This window comes from Mastigoproctus giganteus, chromosome 8 (assembly GCF_048544385.1).
Source record: "Mastigoproctus giganteus isolate SK-2022 chromosome 8, ASM4854438v1, whole genome shotgun sequence".
NCBI lineage: Eukaryota > Metazoa > Arthropoda > Arachnida > Uropygi > Thelyphonidae > Mastigoproctus > Mastigoproctus giganteus.
In genome coordinates, this window is record NC_143582.1 from 91,205,603 (window position 1) to 91,228,318 (window position 22,716).

The 22,716-nt window shown below is 38.1% G+C and overlaps 1 protein-coding gene across 4 annotated transcripts in view; it reads left to right on the forward strand.

The window, feature by feature from the left end:
* Window positions 1-22,716, forward strand: part of LOC150081714 (protein strawberry notch homolog 1-like) — a 374,252-nt gene that overhangs the window by 283,138 nt on the left and 68,398 nt on the right. For all 4 annotated transcript variants that reach the window (XM_090378820.1, XM_090378821.1, XM_090378819.1 and 1 more), the window contains exons 21-22: window positions 2,900-3,005; window positions 22,473-22,547. In XM_090378820.1, coding sequence (XP_090234946.1) covers window positions 2,900-3,005; window positions 22,473-22,547 — 181 coding nt within the window. The remainder of the gene's footprint in view (window positions 1-2,899; window positions 3,006-22,472; window positions 22,548-22,716) is intronic.

Consider the following 22,716-nt stretch of genomic DNA (forward strand, 5'->3'; position numbering starts at 1 on the left):
AACCCTGGTTTTTCAATAAATATGCTAAAGCCTGTTCAAGAGAAGAATGTTGCTTATCATTAGTGGCTTGTTTCCAAATCATCAGTTTCATTTTCTGCCTACACTAAAGCTCTCAACAATTGAAAAACAGTTATTAATCAGTCCAAACTAGATTCCAAACCGGCTAAGAGTAGAAAACTTGCTTCTTGTCCAAATAGTAGTCGAGCATTCTGGTCTCTTACCAAATCTCCTGACCGTAACTTTTGCCCATCTCTGTCAGAACGAGATGGTTCTATTGCCACTTCAGCCAAGATTAAAGCTGATCTGCTAGCATCATGTTTTTTTTTTTTCCAACTTGTGTATTAATGATCTTGGTAAAACACCTCCCACCATTCCCAGTATGCTCCATTCAATGCCTCCTGTGGTATTCCATCAAAAGGATGTCAGAAGGATTTGGACAAATCTTGATGCCAAGAAAGCTCGAGATCCTGACCATATTTATCCACTTGTTCTCAAAACTTGTGCCCCCTGAACTTACTCCTGTGCTGAAAAACTTACTCCTGAACTTACTCATTTATTGAAAAACCAGGGTTTAGATAAAGGATGAGATTTTAAGGTGTAGTGTGAAATAAAGGATTTCACTGACATGATCTGAGCAATTTGAATTCTGTGTTGCCTTTTTTTCACTTTCTTATTCCAGAGGTGTTTTTCCTTCTGCTTGAAAATTTACTGATATCCAACCATTTCCTAAAAAGGGTGCCAATTCTCTCCCATCCAATTATTGTCCCATTGCAATTACTTCTATTCTTTCTGAAATAATGAAGAAATCAATTAACTGCCAACAATTACCAGTATGGATTCCATCAGTGTCAGTCCACTGGTGATATTCTGGCTTATGTTACCCATCCGTGGACAAATTCAATGGAAAAGTTTGGTGAAACTCAAGCAGTTGCTCTTGACATTACAAAGACTTTTGATTGAGTTTGGCATAAAGATCTTCTAAATAAGCTCCCAACTTATGGTTTGCCAACTGTTTTTGTAATTGGGTATCCAGTTTTTTCTCTGACTGCTCACTGCAAACAATGGTAGATGGCTGTCTGTCTTCTAACTTCTCTGCATTAATGCAAGGTTCAGTTCTTTCTCCCACTCTTTTCTTCTTGTATATAATGACCTTCCATTGACAAGAAAGCCTATCCATGGTTTTGCTGATGATAGCACATTGTATTCCACCTTCAAGTTTGATAAACCTTGCCCTTCTCAAACAACTACAACTTCTCAAATATCCACTACCAACTCCATAAATGCTGATCTCCAGGTAATTCTTCAGTGGGTAAAGATAACTTAATTGATTTCGATCCTTCTAAAACTCAGTCCTGTCTTATATCTCTCCAAAAGGATTCTTCCACTCCTATGCTTACTTTGATGACACTCCGATTTCTAGGCAAGAACATATATCTCTATTGAGGATTACACTAGCTTCTAATCTCTCTTGTGCATAAGCACATTACAAATATTGCTTCCTCTGCATCTAAAAATCTGGGTTCTCTCACTCTCTCAGCATTACTTTTCTTACAGACAGCTGTTCACTCTGTACAAATTGCAAATCTGCCCCACCGTGGAATATTGTTCCCACATTTGGAGCGGTGTCCCCAAAACCCCTCTCAGGCTTCTAGATTCCATTCTGAAGAAGGCAGTTAATGACATCTCTGTTAGAGATGTCATTAGAGATTAATGACATCTCTAACAGAGAGGTGTTTTGTTTCTGCTGCATGCTTTTCTATAGATACTTCTATGGGCACTGTTCTTCTGAGTTGGATTCTATAATTCCCACTCTCTCTCTCTTCCAAAGAAGTCTGAGCATATGCTACAACCAGTCAACATCCTTTTACTGTCCATCTTCATACTCATATAACCAACTTTTCTTCTTTCTCATTTATTCATTCAACTTCCGTTTTTCTGGAACAACCTTCCTTCATACATATTTCCTGAAAATTGCAATCTACAGAAGTTTGTCTAGTGTCAACAAATATCTTCTTTCATCTTGTCAACCTCCTACCTATACATTGGGGTTTTCATATAAAAAAAATTCTAGAAATATTTGATTACTTGTTGAATGACCAATCCACTAGTTGTGCTCAATCTCTGAAAATTAGTGTCCCAAAATAAGACATTCTGATTTGTTAGCCCATTCTGTTTTGCCCTATATTCAGCTTTTTTTAACATGGTTATATACTTTTCACCCAAGTGCTTGGTTTGTTGAATATCATTAGTACCTACGTGTATACAAAATCCCATTAGTCTCTTTGAGAACTGACAACTGGCTAGTTACACTAGCAATAGTAGCACAGAGAAAGGTTCCGGTTCTTTTCCACCTGTTTTTATTACAAAATATATTTGTCAGAAAATGTTGGTGCTTAAAATATTTTTATTTATTTTAATGGTTAATTTGTTTTTGTATTGAAGACCATATAATTAGGGAGAGGCTTATATCCCAGCAAATATGGTATTAAATTTTCATTTGTCAACAGATTATTTAAATATGGATTGTTGTTAGAATGTAGCTTCTCACTTGCACTTTGTAATTGTAAGATTATTTAGATTTGATGCATACATTAGTTTATTATATATTGTGTGTGTGTGTGTGTGTGTGTGTGTGTGTGTGTGTGTGTGTGTGTGTGTGTGTGTGTGTGTGTGTGTGTGTGTGTGTGTGTGTGTGTGTGTGTGTGTGTAGTATGGCCGTACAGCACTTGAATATGTAATGCAAAATATGGTATTTAATTTTCATTTGTCAACAGACTATTTAAATGTGGATTGTTGTTCGAATGTAGCTTCTCACTTGCACTTTGTAATTGTGAGATTATTTAGATTTGATGCATACATTAGTTTATTATATATTATATGTATGTGTGTGTACTTGTAGTATGGCCGTACAGCACTTGAATATGTAATGCAAGCTGTAATGCAAAATCGAAAGGAGCCTCCTCTTGTTCCGTCACCTACTGATTATCATGGGGAATTTTTTGCTGGTAATGTATTTACTTATGTTTGTGAAATTCTCTCTTATTAATTTTGCCTACTATGAAAATTAAAACTTATTAGATGTTGAAGAATTGCATTTGCAGATTAGCATTAGCATAAGCATATGGTGCAAGAAACAAGCTTATGCAGCATCAGCCAAAGGGGGGAGGGAACGCTCCCATTTCACCCCTCTGGTCGTTCCAAATACCTGTCCATCTCAGCCTTAAATTTATTTAGGCTATCAACTTCCACAACAAAAGATGGAAGTCTGTTCCACCAACCTGCTGGCTAAAGGAAAACTTCTACACATCTATCCTACAACTGTCTTTCCTCAATTTGAATTTATGCCCTCTCAGGTGATTATTCTGGGCAAGAGGAAGAATCCCATCAGCATTAAGCATGCTCAAACCATTCAAGGCTTTATACACCTCAAACAAATCACCTCTCAGGTGCCTAGTCTCCAGACACTGTAATCTGCAAAACTTAAGCCTTTCTTCATAAGAGCAACCCTTCGTTCCATTCACTGATCTTGTTGCCCTTCTCTGTACTCTTTCCAACAGCTCTACATCCTTCTTAAAATGAGGCCTCCAGACCTGTATACAGTACTCAAGGTGTGGCCTGACCATTGCCTTATACAAGGGGATAATCACCTCCTTATCCCTGCTAGAAAAGGATGCAGCATTTTTTTTTTTTTTTTTTATGTGAACCCAAAACACGAGAGGTATTAGAACCTATAGTACTTAGTACAGTGCTTGGGTTTGAGGTTAAGAAGATGAAAGAAGATATTTGTTGACATTGGACTTGAACTTCTGTAGATTGTAATTTTCAGGAAATACGTATGAAAGAAGGTTGTTCCAGAAAACGGCAGTTGAATGAATAAATGAGGAAGATGAAAAGTTGGTTCTGTGGGTTTGAAGTTGGACAGTAAATGGATGTTGGCTGGTGGCGGTACGTGTTCGGACTATTTTGAAAGAGAGAGCAGGAATTATAGAAGCCAATTCAGAAGAACAGTGCCCATGTAAGTATCTGTAGAAGAGGCATGCAGCAGAAACAGTGCGTCTATGAGAAAGCGAGTGGAGAGACTCTGTTAGAGATGAATCATTAATTAACCTAACTGCCCTCTTCTGAATGGAATCAAGAAGCCGGAGAAAGGTTTTGGGGGCACCACCCCAGATATGGGAACAATATTCCATGGCAGGGCGAATTTGCGATTTATACAGAGTGAGCAGCTGTTTGGAAGAAAAGTAACGCCGAGAGCGAAAGAGAAAACCAAGTTTTTTAGATGCAGAGGAAGCAATATTTGTAATGTGCTTGTGCCAAGAGAGATTAGAAGTCAGGGTAATCCCCAAAAGAGATATATCATTTTGCCTAGAAATCGGAGTGTCACTAAAGATAAGTATAGGAGCAGAAGAATCCTTTTTTGCGAGATATAAGACAAGACTGAGTTTTAGAAGGGTTGAAATCAACTAAGTTGTCTTTGCCCCACTGGAGAATTACCTGAAGATCGGCATTTAAGGAATTGGTAGCAGATTTTCGAGAAGTTGAAGCTGATTGAGCAGGACAAGGTTTCTCAAAATGGAAAGTTGAATGCAATGTGCTATCATCGGCAAAACTATGGATAGGATTTTCAGTCAATTTAAGAAGGTCATTGATATACAAGAGGAAAAGAGTGGGGGGAAGAACTGAACCTTGACGGACACCGGCATTAGTGGAGAAGTTAGAAGACAGAGAGCCATCTACCATCACCCTCAGTGAGCGATCAGAGAGAAAACTGGATAACTAATTACTAAAAACAGTTGGCAAACCATAAGATGGAAGCTTCTTTAGAAGACCTTTATGCCAAACACGATCAAAAGCCTTTGAGATGTCAAGAGCAACTACTTGTGTTTCACCGAACCTGTCCATTGAATTAGTCCATAAATGGGTAACATAAGCCAGAATATCTCCAGTGGATCGACACTGACGGAATCCATACTGGTGATCGTTGATCAGACGGAAGGTTTCTAGGTAGTTTAAGAGTTGGCAGTTAATTGATTTCTCCATTACTTTAGAAAGAGTAGAAGTAATTGCAATGGGACGATAATTGGATGGGAGGGATTTGTCACCCTTTTTAGGAACTGGCTGGATATGAGCAAATTTCCAAGCAGAAGGAAAAACACCTTTGGAATAAGAAAGTGAAAAAAGGCGGCAAAGAATGGGTGTAAGTTCAGGAGCACAGGTTTAGAGAACAAGTGGAGAAATACCATCAGGACCTGGAGCTTTCTTAGCATCAAGATTCATCAAAATCCTTCTGATATCCTTTTGACGGAAGATCACAGGAAGCATTGAATGGAGCGTGTTGGGAATGGTGGGAGGTGTTTTACCAAGATCATTAATACATGAGCTGGAAGAAAAATGGGATGCTAGCAGGTCAGCTTTATCCTTGGCTGAAGTGGCAACAGAACCATCTGGTTTGGACAGAGGTGGGAGCAGAGATGGGCAAATGTTGCGGCCAATAGCTTTGGCAAGAGACCAGAATGCTCGGCTACCATTAGGGCAAGAAGCAAGTTTTCTACTCTTAGCCTGTTCAAACTCTAGTTTGGACTGGTTAATAATTGCTTTACAACTGTTGCGAGCTTTGGTGTAGGCAGAAAATGAAACTGAAGAATTAGAAACAAGCCAATTACGATATGCAACATTCTTCTCTTGAACAGTCGTAGCACATTTATTGGAAAACCAAGGTTTAGATAAAGGACGAGATTTTAAAGTGGAGTGTGGGATAAAGGATTCCATTCCTGCAAAAATAATTTCACTGACACGATCTGAGCAAACGTTGACATCAGAAGTTTTGAAATAGTAATCCGACCAAGGAAAAGAAGAAAAGAAGTCTCGCAGGTCATCATCCCATTTTGAATTCTTGCAATGCCAAACAACATGAGGTTGGGAATAGCCTTGAGATAAAGGTTCCATTGGAGAAGAGACAATCACCAATTTGTGATCTGAAGTGCCTAAAGGACCTCTCACTTCGACCGTGTACTTAGAAGGGTTGTTTGTGAGAAAAAGATCAAGCGTATTGGCTGTATGATTAGGATTGTCCGGTATTCTTGTAGATGAACAATCTGTGCTAGGTCATTAGTAATTGCAAATGCCTCAGCATCTCGACCTGCTGGGTCGGTGTGACTAGAAAACGGAAGCCAGCTGGAGTTGTGAACATTAAAATCACTGTTAGGAAAGTTGGACTGGAGAAAGTCAAGTTGCAAAGAGAGGAAGTCAAAGAGCTCCAAGTGATTAGTGGAGTTGGGAGAACGGTAGAGACAACAGATGAATTTGACACAATGAGGTAGAGAGATTTTAAGCCAGAGAAGATCAAAGAGAGGAGATTCCAAATTGCCAAGTCTCTGACAGGGAATATCAGAACGGACATATGCACAAGTACCATCTTTGAGGCGAAAGGAATCATACGGGGAATAATTTGGGCATCTGAGATGAGCAGTAGATGAATCAACCGATAACTGAGATTCTGTCAGAAAAAGTACATTGGGTTTGGCAGACTGCAAGTGGAAATGGACATCGTTGAGATTAGAATTGAGACCACGTATATTTCTGAAATGAATTAGGAAGTCTTTGGGAGGTTTAGATCTTTTTGCAGATAAGCTTGCTCTATTAGTTTGACAATTCATGGTGTATTCAATAGTAAGGAAAAGTAGGTGGGACGTGCTGTATGAAGTAATGAAATTTTTGGATATGCCGTACATGTGGTAAGAATATACCCAGATCGTTGACATAACGTGGCCTCGACAATGCTCCCCGCATACACACTACTCCCTCCAGTCACTATCTGGCAGAGTAGAGGCAGCAAGATTATACACTAGCTGATCCGGAAGCTTCCTAGAGAGTTACCAATAGGTTCAGTCCGGTGTACTAACTAGCGGCCGGCCTGCGAACACCGTTTTAGAGCTGTACCCTCGAAATGTAAGGAACATTGGATCTCGCCACGACGTTCATCATAACCTCAAAAGTCATCAATCATACTGCATGGTGGAAGAGATAGGGAAAGGTTGACCAGAACTTAGCTCTAGAGACTAAACATGGGTTCCACCATTTCAAGCCTCCAATAAGCAAAGTGGTGGTATTTCACCGGTTGATGACAGTCATCTACCACATAGAGGGGCGGCGTTCCTCCATGTGGTGTGGACGCCACACCTCGACCCCTGCTTACATTGGTTCACACCTGGGTGGTCACCCACCATGTACTTGTGCATGGAGGTTATACCCAGGATTACTAACAATCCCACCATCGTGAAGGTGCAAGCAGAGGATTTGGCTGTCACAGACTGTCCGGACTTCGCCGAAATTGGGTCCACTTGACTTGAGTGTCACCCGAATATCAGTTCCATCAGCGTTTTAGACTCCCAGATAGCAAGTACAGCTTGTCTGGCATATCTGAGAGAATGTCTGTGACAACCTCAAGGACCCTTTCTCTTGAACAAGTAACAGCCATCAAATTTACATTGAAGAAGAGTCCATACAAGACATGAGCAAAGTCATATCAATTAAAAGTTCAGAAAAAATTTGAATACATACCTTGTTGGCCTCCAAGGTTACAACTTCATTGTGAAGTAGTATAAATCAATGCATGGCTACTAATTAATCAATTACATCATTTCTGATCATTGTTAATTCCTCAATTAGCAATGTAGTTTAATTGTAGTTTAATTTACCAGGTGATGAAAATCAAGAAACACCAGTATTAAGCTGCATTATGAGTATATGAATGCCAAGATATTTAAAAAAATGCCTGAGTGACCATTAATGTTTCGGCCACTACCACCAAAGGACTAAGTCCAAACAAGCTGAACAGTAACATACTACAGACCTCCTTTACTACACTCAATGATTAAGATACACTCCAACAGGAATGCTCTCTAGACATCTCCACATCCAAACATGTCCATTGAAACAAAGCATGTATAGCGAGATCCATTGGTCCGTAACACCTTCTGTAATTGTTCTTGGGTCTGTTAATATCATGAATAATACCATTCTAAATGTTGTTTCACATTGGTGACTATGGTATTGGGCTTATGTTCAGCTGCCCTACTGTTGAACCTAACACTGCAATTTCCTCTGGATGATTGACATATTATTGGATTTTCTTATGGCTTCTTCAACCTGGTTTGTGATGTTTTTTGCAGACAACATACTACAGTCTTCTAATTTTGAATAAGGTCCACCACAGTTGATTTTGGGAAGTTTGGACAAGTTGCATTTGTGCACATAAAAGGGTTACTGATGTCACATCCAACCACCATCCCACAATGAAAGTTTGTAAGTTACAACCCACAACCTATACTGGATTCTATTGTACTGCTGCTGAGCCAGTGTTCTTAGTTGTGGAAGCGAGACTTCTTTTGACACCTACTCCACAATATTGTGAAGAGATCTCCAAATATTTTACATAATAATATGTAGATGTGTAACTGGTTAATGTGGGTCAGTGTCACTCTTTTGCTCCTTTAGGGTTTGAATGAGATGCTTCTGGAGTCTGAAGATGAATCAAGGCCTCAAAATGTCAGTGGACAATCATTCAACAGTTAATTAAGTGGAAGGATATGATGAAACCAATAAACAGATGGCTAGTGACAGCATAATTTGCTTCATTAGTTACAAGAGTGCATTAGTTAAATGAATAGCAAGCAAATGCATAATTTATTTTTACAGGGTGACCTTTAAATTGATGTTGATATTTATTGAGGGAATAGTTCGTTAAAATACAAGAAGTCTACACTCAGTTTGAAGTAGGAGCACTGGCTTTTGGGTTAGTGTTAAACAGATTAGTGACATCATTTCTGCTTCTAGCATTTTGCAAACATCACGAAGTGGGATATGCAAATCATATTGTTCCACAAAATATTATGTAAATTGTTTTTCTGTATTTTTTATAAAATGTGTGATGGAACTATAAGGCTGCAACAAATGGATTGGTGGGGTACAGTTACTTTATTACGTGTATGACTAACATTATCAGAATATGCAGACATTCACTTTGTGTATGGGAAGGAAATGCTAGAGACGCAGCCAGCAAATACCAACATTTTCCAATAAGGCAACACCCTAATTAGTGTGTTTGTCACCATCCATTATAATTTGAGGGAATGGGTACAGTGAAAGGGTATCACGATTGAGGCCTATCCCAATCATATTCTACACAAGCAGAGAAGAGGTGCTAGATATTGTGACATTGGATCCCTCCACCAGCACACGAAGAGTTTCTGCAAGAATGGGTCATCCCAAAACCTTTGTTTGGCCCACACTGCATGAACATGGGCTGTATGCATACCATAAGCAGAGAATTCTGGCATTGCAAGCAGGCGATTCACTTTTGCATGAGCAGTTTTGTTTATGGATACTTAATCGTATCAACAACAGCCCTGACTTTCTTTTCAGTATCCTGCAGACCAATGAGGCAACACTGACACAAGATAGGATATTCAACATGCACAATTTCCATACATGATCAGTGGAAAATCCTCATACCATTCAGCAATCCCGTTTCCAAGTGGGGTTTAGCGTCAGTGTGGGCCAGTATTGTAGGAGATAACTTTATTCATCGTGAGTTCCCTGCCAACGTAAACACAGATCATTTTGCAGTGGACATTAAAAGGCTTGGAGGTTTGAGTCTCTCTCTCCTGGTTTTATTATGATAATTTTTTTGAAATTAGGAAGTCTCTCTCTCTCTCACACACACACACACACACACACACACACACACACACACACGAATCTGCAGTCACTAATGACACTGTATCTATTAAACTAAACAGTAGAAAAATAGGGGGTTTTTTGTACAGTCCACGCTAGATTAAAAATTAGATTTTACAGACAACAATGAATATACATTGTATATTAAAATACAATCATAGCATTGTTTACCAGTACAGTAATACCCCGAAGTTACACAATAGGTGGGTCCGACGAAAATCGCTTAAGTCGAATTTGCGTAAGTCGGGGTACAACTTTGCATATAAATACAGTAAACCCTCTCTATTCGCGGGGGTTACGTTCCTGAGAAATTCCGCGAATACTAAGTTATGGCTTCCATAGTAATAAAGGGGTTCCGTTCCAAAGTATGAAATATATAAGAAAAACTAGTCTAAAATTTTGTCTGTCTATGTACCTTCACAATATGACTATTTACGTAGACAGTACATAAAATGACTATGTACATAGACAGTGAAATGCAGTAAAGTGTTGATAAAGGTGTTTTGCCTTTTCACGAATGATAGGTGAACTTAACAGAATTTTATTTTGAGTTTGGTCTTCTATCCACAGATTTAAAGCCTTTTCCATTTTTTCTAATTTAACATCACGAGTTACAGAGCAAATTTTTGAGGCAATTAGCACGTTTTCACGGACACTATGGCGGATTTTTTCTTCCGATTTTTTTATTGATCGTACCGTTGATTCATTGATTTTATGATGTTTTGCCACTGAGGAGACACTTTCACCATTAGAAATTTTGTCTAATAACTCAATTTTATTCGCTAATGTCATCGCCTTTGATCTTTTCACATTTCACTTGTTATTCGTAGCCATATTTTTGTACGGGTTAGAAAGAACTTGTCCACAATAAAGTCACTTTCTTCCGTTAACACACTCGAAAAAGTCTGTTTTACACTTTTGTTTTATCACTTTTGTAAGCATATCAATTTATAAATTGATAAATTTATTCAATTTATGAGCATATAAATTAAAAGCAAACGACGAAACCTTCCATGACAAGCGCATAACACATACTGAACAAGGATTAGCGAGAAACATCCACACTTGCGATTTTGTCACCCCTCACCCCCCACCCACTGAGCACTGTTTTGACCAGGAAAGATAATTTTAACCACGCCCATGTTTTTTTATGGCGGAAAATGTTCACGGCGCTTTAAAATTCACATTTTTTTAGGTTTCATTTTATATTAAATCAGCGACCGCGAATAGCGGGGTTTACTGTACATATAAATTTTGTTTAATTGGGACCAAGGACTAACAAAAACACTAGTTTAGAAGAAAAATATTAAATAAAATTGCAGTTCTTTATACATATTAATACAAAATATGTATTAAAAATAAATGAGTTACGTAAAAAAGTTATTTCAATGTCGATGGCTTCATAAAATCTAACAAATTCGTCTGACGACACAGCACCTTCTTTTTTTCATGCAGAATTTCTTCGTAGCTAGCTAATAATTTTTTTATTCCTTGCTTTGTTCTTCATTGGAGTCTGTTTTCTAAAATTTTTAAGCCCTTTTCAATTGAGCTGAGACCTGTCAAGCTTGCAATTGTCATGTGCTTTTCTGGTGGAACTGGTCTAAAGTGTCGGATACTTCAGTGACGTTTTGCTCACGCATCTCTGTGAGCTCATTCATTGTCAGCTCCTGACTATGTGAATCCAACAGCTCGTTGACATCATCATCACCATTGACTTACAAATCTTCTATCACATGAGCATGTTGTTCATGTGATACATGAACCGATCAATGATCAGTTTCTGGCGTTGTTTTCGTCTCGTTTTTGAAAAAAAAAAAATGGACAAAATTTCTTCTAGACACCATTCAATGTTTTTTTGTGAATTTCATCCCAAGATTCTTCAATTATTCTTACGGCATCTAAAACATTGAATTGTTTCCAAAAGTCTTTAACAGATATCTCACTATTTACATCTCACAATGTAATTTCCAACAAAAGTTGAGCACGAATTCGAACGCACACATATAAATATGACAGTTGGAATACAAATTCTTGTATATGTGTGCGGCTCATGCGGCAGCAAAGTTGAATTTTGTTCATCTTTCGCTCTCACTCTCCACCGTCGCAACATATATCGATAGCATATGAAAAATGACCTTGAAGATAGTGGGCGGCAGTGTTGCCAAACGAAAAAATCAAGAACCGCATAACTCCGAGTTCGAGTAAGTCGGGGTATTACTGTAGTACAATATGCTTTCAAATATTGGCTTACATAGAAGTATGTTTTTTGTTTGTAGATTTCTGCAAAGTCAGTAAAAATTATTTATTCATTTTGTGATTAATACATAGTTAAATATTCTCTGATGTACATCATTACCACGAGAAATTATTAGCAGATTTGGATAAGAGTCAGTGTCACTCCCAAGTGATCACTCATCATATTTTTCATTTTGATAACTCTGAAAAGTACTCATTGCTTTTCTCACTATTTATAACACCTCATCTTTAAACAAACTTTCAAAGGTTACTACTGTTCTACCAGTCTATACATTTAACCGCAAATATAACCCAAAGACAGTAAATATATAGACATATGCTTCAAAATCCTATTTACTTTGGTAGCATTTGTTTAAATTTGCATTTTCTTTTAGCACTTCTTTCTAGATAGTAATAAATTTCCAAAAAGCATTCATCCACTTTCAGAGGAAAGTATACATCTCCCTGGCCCCGGATGCCAAGCGTTTTCCGTGGCCAAGCGATTCTCTGAGCTCTATAAAGCGATTTAAAGCGTTCTCCTTTAAAGGAATCACTCTTCTTTTAAGTTCCACGTTAGTTTCACTTAAGTTCTTAAAAAAAAAAGCACTGTAGACTTCATCTTACAAGTTGTAAGTTAAGTCAGGAAAGAAAAGACAACTTTCCTTTTAATTTTATTAGAGTTACTAACCTAACAACCGCTTGGCCACTTGTGGCATTACTCCTGCCTCCCCGTGGCGGGGCCGGTAACCTGAGTGGGAAAGCCAACCCTCAGGGCCAAAAGGAGTATAAAATGGATAAAGAAACCTTTCCCTCACTTGATCAGTTGAGATCACCTACTGATCAAGACCAACCCGATCATGACACTTATCAAAATAAAAGACAAAAAACAGATCTATGTCAACAAGATCACCCAGCCTTTCTCCTTATTCATTCTGTTTCAGAGTCTCCTGTTAGCAAATTATCCCCATTTCTAATCCAGAAATGCTTGAAAAATGCTGCAGGATCACCGAAGATGGTAAAGCGATTACAGTCTGGAGATCTGCTGGTAGAGACAATGAAGCCAAAACACTCAGAATTTTTATTGAAACTGACTACTTTTGGTGGAATTCCCGTGAAAATAACGCCTCATGCCACTCTGAATACATCAAAAGGAGTTATAGCAGAGTGGGATCTGATTAACATCTCAGAGGATGAAATTGTACAAGAATTGACAGATTAAAAAGTAATACATGCAAAAAGAATATTAATCCGGAAAGATGGAGAATTAAAGCCAACAAGGAACATAATACTGACCTTTAGTACCCCAAACTTACCAACAGTGGTCAAAGCAGGGTATCTGAATTGTCGTATACGTCCATATATACCGAATCCCATCAGGTGTTACAAATGCCAGAAATATGGACACTCCCAGGTAGCTTGCCGTGGCACTATGATTTGCCCAAACTGTGGTTCAACAGAACACACTCAAGCTGATTGTACCGTAACCTCCTTCATCTGTCCCAATTGCAAAGGTAACCATCCGGCATATTCAAAAAATTGTGAAATGTGGAAAGTGGGGAAAGAAATACAAAAATACAAAACAGAAAACAAAGTAACGTATCAGGAAGCCAAAAAGCACATCATGCAGTTTATGCCAAAACGCACGTATGCACAAGCAACCAAACACAATCATTCTATTGCTACTCAAACTGACATTGCAGTCCCTCCAAACATTTCTTTTGCAGATTGGGCCAGGTCCGTGCTTAATGCTAAGCCACAACCTGCCAAACACAAGCAATTAATACACCAATTTCTAGGCGCCTCCGTAGCCAGGTGGGAAGGAGCAGCAGTGCGCAGCACACGCTTCTTGATTAGACCGGGGTTCGAGCCCGTCACCACCAAATACGGAGGATGCGGAAAGGTCAAGGAATGACCACCGCATATCCCGGAGCAATATGGCCTTAGTTGCTAATGCTCCTAAAAACAAACCAAAAAAAAAAAAAAAAACACCAATTTCAGTTCCTCCTAACGTGCCTGAAACTACAAAAAAAGCAGAAAAAACAGTACCTACAGATCATGCTCAGACCAAGAAACAGTTCCCTATACATATGGATGTTGGCAACAAAACTGACCAAGAAGAAACTATATTAGAACTTCATGCAGACGAACACCGGTTTTCCCCAAAAAAGACAGAAATAAATCAGATCGTTATAAACAAACTGCTTCAAAAAAACAGACAGATCAAAACACAACTCCTAAAAGCAAGTAATGCAGCACATACTTCAATGGAATTGCAGAGGCATACGAGCCAATATTGATGATATATATGACCTGATTAATAAGTACAATCCAGTGAGTGTTTGTCTGCAAGAAACAAATTTAACACCACAGGTAACCCTCTCAATTAGAAATTTCACAAATGTACAGAAAAGACAGGAATACTGCCAAATCCGCACATGGAGGAGTAGCAATACTAGTTAACTCTAAAATCCCAGTTCGACATATCTCTCTACAGACTGACTTAGAAGCTGTTGCTGTGCGTATTGCGCTTGGAATAACACTAACTCTTGTTTCAATATACCTCCCACCAAACAGACTTTTCATGCTTAAAGAACTAGAAGATCTTATAGCACAATTGCCAAAACCTTTCTGCCTTTTTGGAGATTTCAATGGGCATCACCCGTTGTGGGGATCTTCAAGCATGGATAAAAGAGGACATATGATAGAGACATTACTGAATCAACAGCAGTTAACCTTGCTAAATACTGGCCATCACACTTATGTCCATCTACCCACAGGCTCCTGTTCAGCAATTGATCTGTCAATCTGTTCTCCCATACTGTTCCCCAGTATGGAGTGGTCAACCTTATATGATCCACACAACAGCGATCATTTTCCAATTATATGTAAAATTCAAACAAAACAATCCCACTCTCCAGATTACAGAGTAAAATGGAAATTCACAAAAGCGAACTGGACAAAATATTCATTCTGTATTAATTTTGATGATCAATTTATTAAAACCCAACCAATAGATAAAGTCACAGAGCACATCACCGCACAAATTTTGGCAGCGGCTTCTGAGGCAATTCCTCAATCCTCTGCAAACCAAAAAAGACATGCAAAACACTGGTGGAATGAGGCCTGTAAGAGTGCAAAACGAGAAAAAAATAAAGCTTGGAACCTATTTCGTAGATTTCCTACAACAGCCAACCTCATTTTATATAAAAAACAAAAGGCAAGGGCATGACAAATCAGGAAACAAGCCAAAAAAGAAGCGTGGATAACATTTGCTAGTACCATTACGAAGGACACCAGCAGTCGGCTAATATGGAAGAAAATCCAACAATTAAATAATAAGTACATTCCCTTCTCTGCTCCAATCTTGATTAAGAATGGACGAGAACTGTCCTCTCCAAAGGAAATAGGCGATTTCCTTGGAGAGACCTTCAGTCAAATATCATCAGCTTCTGCGTACGACAATCCTTTTCTGAAAATCAAAACCTGTGCATAAAAATATAAATTAAATTTCAACACCAACCAATCCCTTCCTTATAATCAACCATTCATCCTAGCTGAACTCCAAGAAGCTCTAAACAGATCAGCAAACAGCTCAGCAGGACCGGGCGGAATCTATTATATAATGCTTAAACACCTAAATAATGCAGCTTTAAGATTATTACTAGTATTCTGCAACCGGATATTTCTTGAATGTGTTTATCCTTCCTCATGGCATCATTCTGTAATTCTTGCCTTTCCAAAACCAGGAAAGGATCAATCGCTTCCACAAAACTACCGACCAATTTCCCTAACCAGCTGTTTGAGTAAAACACTAGAAAAAATGATACATAGGAGATTAAAATGGATACTAGAAAGCAAAATGCTACTAAATATCAACCAATATGGTTTCAGACAAAACAGATCCTGTTTGGACCTTATGGTAAGAGCCGAAACTAACATTTGGAATGCATATGTTAAAAATGAACATCTGGTAATGGTGAGTCTAGATATTGAAAAGGCATTCGATACCACATGGAGGTATGGCATTCTTCGAGAGCTGTATACCCTAGGGTTGAGAGGACACATACCTCAATTCATCCAGAACTTTCTCAAGTGCAGAACCTTTCAAGTTCATCACCAGAATGTACTTTCACAATATTTTATTCAAGAAGAAGGGGTTCCTCAAGGGTCCATACTTAGTCCTACCCTCTTCGCAATTAGACTAAATACCATGACGCAGAATATCCCCAAAACTGTAGAAATATATATGTATGCCGACGATCTTGCTATATCATGCCATTCACCAACCATTAACAGCATAGAGAGGCAGTTACAACTTACCATAAATAAGTTAGAGACATGGACTGTAGAAAATGGTTATCGCCTGTCAAAACAAAAGACAATTGCAGTTCATTTCTGTAAAAAGCGCAGATTACATCCAGAGCCTGAACTTAAGTTAAAAAACCAACCAATCCCTCTTGCCAGCAATATCTGCTTTTTAGGTTTAATATTAGATACTAAACTTAATTTTTCCATGCACATAACTTATCTCAGAACTCTCTGCTTGAAAAAACTCAATATACTCAGAGCCATCTCCACCATGGCATGGGGTGCAGATAGATGCACTCTCCTGCATTTGTATCGTTCGCTCATCAGGTCTCGTCTAGATTATGGTTCAATAGTATACGACTCAGCTAGGAAAACTGTACTTACAAGACTGAATACAATACAGCACAGTGCTCTTTGCACTGCTCTTGGAGCTTTTCGAACATCTCCGGTCCAAAGTCTCTATATAGAGGCATACGAACCACCACTCCACCTCAGAAGGAAAATGTTACTCCTCACCTATGCAGCCAGGATTAAAAGTCTTCCAGATCATCCGAATCGACCGCTGCTTTTCAATCCTGAAAGGGTAACATTCTATAACAATAAACCCACTGAAAATAGACCAACTGGTATTAGACTACAAGATTTGATGCATTGCTGGAATGTTCATTTTGAAAACACGCTCAAAGAAACCAAAATATCTGATCCGTCTTGGTCCTCAAACCCACCTTACTGTGATACCTATTTCCAACAATGGGGAAAAAAGTCCATGGAAAGCTGTTACATCAAGAAATTGCACGAAGCACATGCCGCTAGCAATGCGCAGAGCTGCTTAATATATACTGATGGCTCAAAATCAGATGATGCCGTAGGTGCTGCAGCAGTCTTTCCCACATTTACAGTATCTGTATCTCTCCCGACTGAATGTAGCAGTTATACTGCAGAACTTTATGCAATCCACCTAGCTATATACAATATCAATATCTGTCTCAACACTAATAGTTTAATTTATACAGACTCTATGAGTGCGCTTTCCGCAATAAGTAACAATTTCTCAACCCTACATCCCATAATAAAAGAAATCCAGTCTCGTCTAAATCATTTGAGGAATCTGAATCATACCGTAAGTTTCTGTTGGATTCCAGGGCATGCTGGAATCACAGGTAACGAAACAGCAGACCAGGCAGCTAAGCACCCAAAGAGCAACGCACCTCCATCTTACCAAGTACCCTATATAGATTTATTAAAACATATCAGATGTATCTGTAGGGAACAATGGTTAAACATTTGGAAGACACAGACAAACAATAAATTATTTGAAATTAAACAAGAACCACAAATATGGAGCTCGAGCTTGAGGAAAAATAGGCATGAAGAAGTAATACTGGCAAGATTGCACATAGGGCACACACACACCTGACCCACTTGTTCCTGCTCATGGGCGATGACCCTCCTGTATGCATGCATTGTTCATCACAACTTACAGTTCGACATATTCTGTTAGATTGTTCGTGTTACTCCCATATCAGAAATACTACCTTCCTTTCCCTGACACAAATGCAAGAACCTTTATCACTAACCCACCTATTGGGAAACAATGCCAATCTGAATGAGCTTTTCGCTTATCTCAAACAAATTAGACTTTATGAATGTATCTAATAACAAATAAGGCAAACTCCGGTACCATTCCAAATATTTGAATAGGCACATTTTGGCCACAGTTGCCCTTGTGCCGAAAAACCTCTACACCAACAACAACATACATCTCCCTTTTCAGCACAGAAATTAATAAGAGAAGAACAGCCTATTACCACTAAATATTCAATCTCTTTTAATACCCTTGCTACTATAGTTGTCAGGGCCTACCATAATAACAGTCCCATTATCAAAACTAAATGCCAGAGTTTTTTTGAAGGAATCCCACATGCTTTCAGATTGTTCAGTAGACCTTGTCCAAGGCTGTTTATGTTCCTATGTACCATGTAGAGTCACCTGCAATGCTGGCACTTAGAGCAAACTTCTTTCAATTTGATGATTTTTTTTTTTTTTTATTACAAAAGGTAGCCACAATGGGATATAGCTTGGAATCACTTTTATTACTGCTGTCTGTAGAAATTGAAAATGGTCCATTTTTCAGAGCCATCACTACCTCTATCCTTATACTTGCACAATTTCACTAACAATTCCTTTGTTTTCCTTCTTCCACAAACTTTTTTTTTTTTTTTTTTGCCATTTTGTTATTGGTTTATGCATCTGATCATGCAAGGTGCAGAAACCAATGCACCTGCATGATCAGAAAACCCACATGAAGATTTTGTTCTATGACATCTTCACCATGAAATGCAACAGTGCTGTTGTTATGTTTATTTATTTGCAAATTTTTGCTATCACAATTCCCACCACTGAAATTGAAAAATCACACCTACATATAGTACATAAGTCAAATGTGTTACTTTTTTTCCCCAATACGTGGAAAATCTATATATTCTTCTGAATTTTACTTCATATTTCTTTGGGCTGACAGTGGTCAGGGAGAGATGTGCATGAAGGCACATTTACATATTATGAGATTGAGCACATACATTGTCACAAGAAGTGTGCAGCCCATTGTTAGCTGCTGTGCCATTAAGTCAGCTGCAATAAAACAGTTACAGTGAAGTTGTAAACTCATCTCGTCTTGCCCGTCCAGAGTATAAACAGACATTAATTTATTTACTGGAACACTTTATTAATTAGTTTCACACCACACAAGTATAATGAAATATCGTACATTACAGCGAAGAACGCTATTATTGCACATTTCTATTTTGCAATGTGGACCACCACAGCACACCTGAAGGTCAATTGATTAATGAAAATAGAAAAGAATAGAGACTCTTTGTCACTAACTATATTATGATGGTGAGATGGAAATTTGGCATCTGTGCGATTAACTTATTTATATTATTTTAATTATTTAATTCTCATTATCTACATTTTTTTTATTCTTATTTTATTCTTTTTTCTCTTGGGTTATTGATCAAAATCTAGAGGTGAGAAATCTTCCATTGTGAAGTTACTGAAGTGGTTTTGTATGTGATTGTTTGTTTCAGTATATTCACTTACTGAAAAAAATAAATAAAGAAATAAAAAAATAACAGATGGATACTTTTTACAAGATTATTTTATCCTTTTTTTTGAATAAAAATACAGTTTTAGACTTCCTCCCCTTTGTGTGATCGACAACAGCATACTTTCCTCCTGATACGGCAGTTGGGGGAAAAATTTTTAGATACTATTGGAACACCTTCAATTGCCTTGAAATCCGTGCAAAAAAAAAAAAGTCACTTTAGAAACGAAACATTGTAGTAATAATACTAATAGACGCAGTTGATGCAAAAAAGCACCCATATGAGCATATGTAGCATCAGCCAAAAAATAATAATAATAAATAAATAAATAATAAAAAATAAATAAATAAAAAATCCCCACAACCATTCCCTCTAAAAGTTTATCCATTTCCTCCTTGATTTTATTTAAGCTATCGACCTCCACAACGACAGGTGAAAGTTTGTTCCAGCAATTAACCATCAGCTGGCTAAAGGCAAATTTCCAAACATCTATTCTACAACTGTTTATCCTCAATTTCAATTTATGACCCCTTGGGTTCATAATCTGAGCAAGTGGAAGAATCCGACCAGAATTCAGTGCTCAGCCCATTCAAGGCTTTACACACCTCAATCAGATCACCTCGCAGGTGCCTAGCCTCCAGCGGCTGCAGTTTGCAGAACTTAAGCCTCTCTTGGTAAGAGGATCCCTTCATTCCTCTAACCAATCTTGTTGCTCTTCTCTGTACACACTCAAGCAAATCTACATCTTTCCTAAAATGAGGCCTCCAGACCTATATGCAGTACTCAAGGCATGGCCTAACCATTGCCTTATACAAAGGAATAATAACTTCCTTTTCCCTGATAGCAAAATTCCTGTATATTATTGACAAAACCCCATGACCTGCTCTTGCAGCCTGTCTGCATTGCTCAGAAAACTTCATATATGACTGTACAATTACTCCCAGGTCTTTTTCATTTTCTACCACTCTAAGTGTAGTACCACACAGTTGGTACGTTTCTCTGGGGTTACTTCTACCCATATGCAGTACTTTGTATTTGTCAATGTTAAATTTCAGTTGCCACTTGTCAGACCATCTGCCCAAATTTTCTAGATCCTGTTGCTGTAGGCACACTGGCATTACAGCCATTAACATACCTGCCAACCGTTGTTTCATCTGAATCTTCGACACTCAACCCTGATATACCTTCATCAGTATCATTGATAAATATACAAAACAACAGTGGGCCCAACACCGAACCCTGTGGCACTCCACTAATAACATTAGTCCACAAAGAGCAGCATCCACTGATTACTACTCTCTGTCTTCTCCCACTCAACCATTCTTTTATCCATTGTAGCAACTTACCCTTAATATCATTCTGCTCCAGTTTGTACAGTAGCCTTCCATGCACAACAGTGTCAAAAGCTTTCCTGAAATCCAAGTATTATTTTTTTTTTTTTTTTGCATCCAGTTCCTTTGTAACCACATCATAATATCCAGTCAGATTTGTCAGACAAGACTTTCCCTTAACAAACCCATGCTGTGTCTGAATTATTGCTGCAGTTTTGTCTAGATGATCCTGCAATTCATCTTTAACCAGTGACTCCATTATTTTATGCGGAACAGAAGTTAAACTAACTGGTCTGTAATTAGGCGTGTCACCCTTCGATCCTCCTTTGTGAATTGGGGATATATTTGCACATCTCCTGTCCATCTCCTGAGTACAAGGATACTCTTATAATTATGGCTAGGGGTTTGCTTAGTTCCTTTGCTGCCTGCTTTAATATAACTGGATAGATCTGATTCACCCCAGGTGCCTTTCTTATGTTTAACTTCAACAACTTCTCCACTTTGCTCTCAGTTATTACAAAATCATTAAACACCCTGTTACAATTTGATAACCTTCTGCCATTTTCAAACTTTAATAATTCCTCATGTGTGAATGTAGATGCAAAATACTCATTCAGTTTGTTTGCTATCTGAGCAGGATCATCAACAGTCGAACCATCGATGTCAAGTGGACCAATCAGATTCATCCCGTTCCTTTTAGAGTTTATATAAGTAAAGAAATCCTTGCTGTTTTTCTTAGCATCCTTTGCCAAAGATTTCTCGTAATCTGCCTTCGCTTGCCTAATCTCCTTTGTGACTTGATTACAGGCTTCTGTGTCACCTGATAATTTGTGCATCCCATGCATTTTTCTTCTCTACCACGAGTCGCATTAGTTCATTTGACAACCATTTATGCCTAAACCTTGAACAATATTTCTTATAGGCATGAAAAGTCTAGTAGCTTCCACGATTAATTCCTTGAATGCTTCCCACTCAGAATTTGCTGTTGGTAACATCCCAGTTGGTCCCACTGTACAGAATTTAAAACTGTCTGAGACCACTATAGTTACCTGTATGAAAGCAAAAACCCTTCTCTTCACCCCTGATGATAGTTATATCTTTAAGTTGTTGTTGTTATTTGGTTTTTAGGAGCATTAGCTACTAAGGCCATATTGCTCTGGGGATATGCGGTGGTCATTCCTTGACCTTCTCAGCCCACCTGGCTATGGAGGCGCCACATCTTTAAGTAAATCCCACATCAGTACACTGTGATCACTGTCACCTAGTGGTTCTTTTATCTGCAAATTCTTAATACACGAATTATCACTGCTGATAACCAGATCACAAGTATTACCCTCTCTGGTTGCCCCTCAAATGTGCTGCTGCAGAAAATAATCATCCAGTGAATCCACAAAAGTCTTGTTAGTGTGCGAGTGACCAACCCACTAGTTCCAGTCAATATCTGGAAAGTTAAAATCCCCCATTATAAGGCATTCTGATTTACTAGCCCACTATATCTCTGTACAATTGTTCATTGTACTCATTTGAGTCATTAGGCCTATAATACACTCCTACTCTTATATTTGCTTTCCCAATGCTTATGTCACACCAAACTGACTCTACATTGTACTGTCCATCTATGTGTGCAATACTGAGTACCCAGTCTTGAGAATGCTATCTTAAACTTTGAAACTTCTTTTGTGTACTGTTAGTCTTACATTTTGTAAAATAATGCCAGTGTTATAGTTTAATTTGTTTGTCACTTTGATTGCAGATATTCGAAAATCCCTTGTAGGTGTTGGTGTTATAAATGAAGATGAAACTACTGGAATTCAAACACTTGAAAAGGGTGATGTATTTTTGGTTTAATAAATATCTAAATTATTTTTTTTTTTGTAATTTTTAAATAGTAAACTATTTGAGTGTTCTAGCATTATTATAATGTTGTTCATGTATATAATGCAATACATACTGGGTAGCCAGTTTATTGGGTACATCTCCATCATATATAAAAAAAA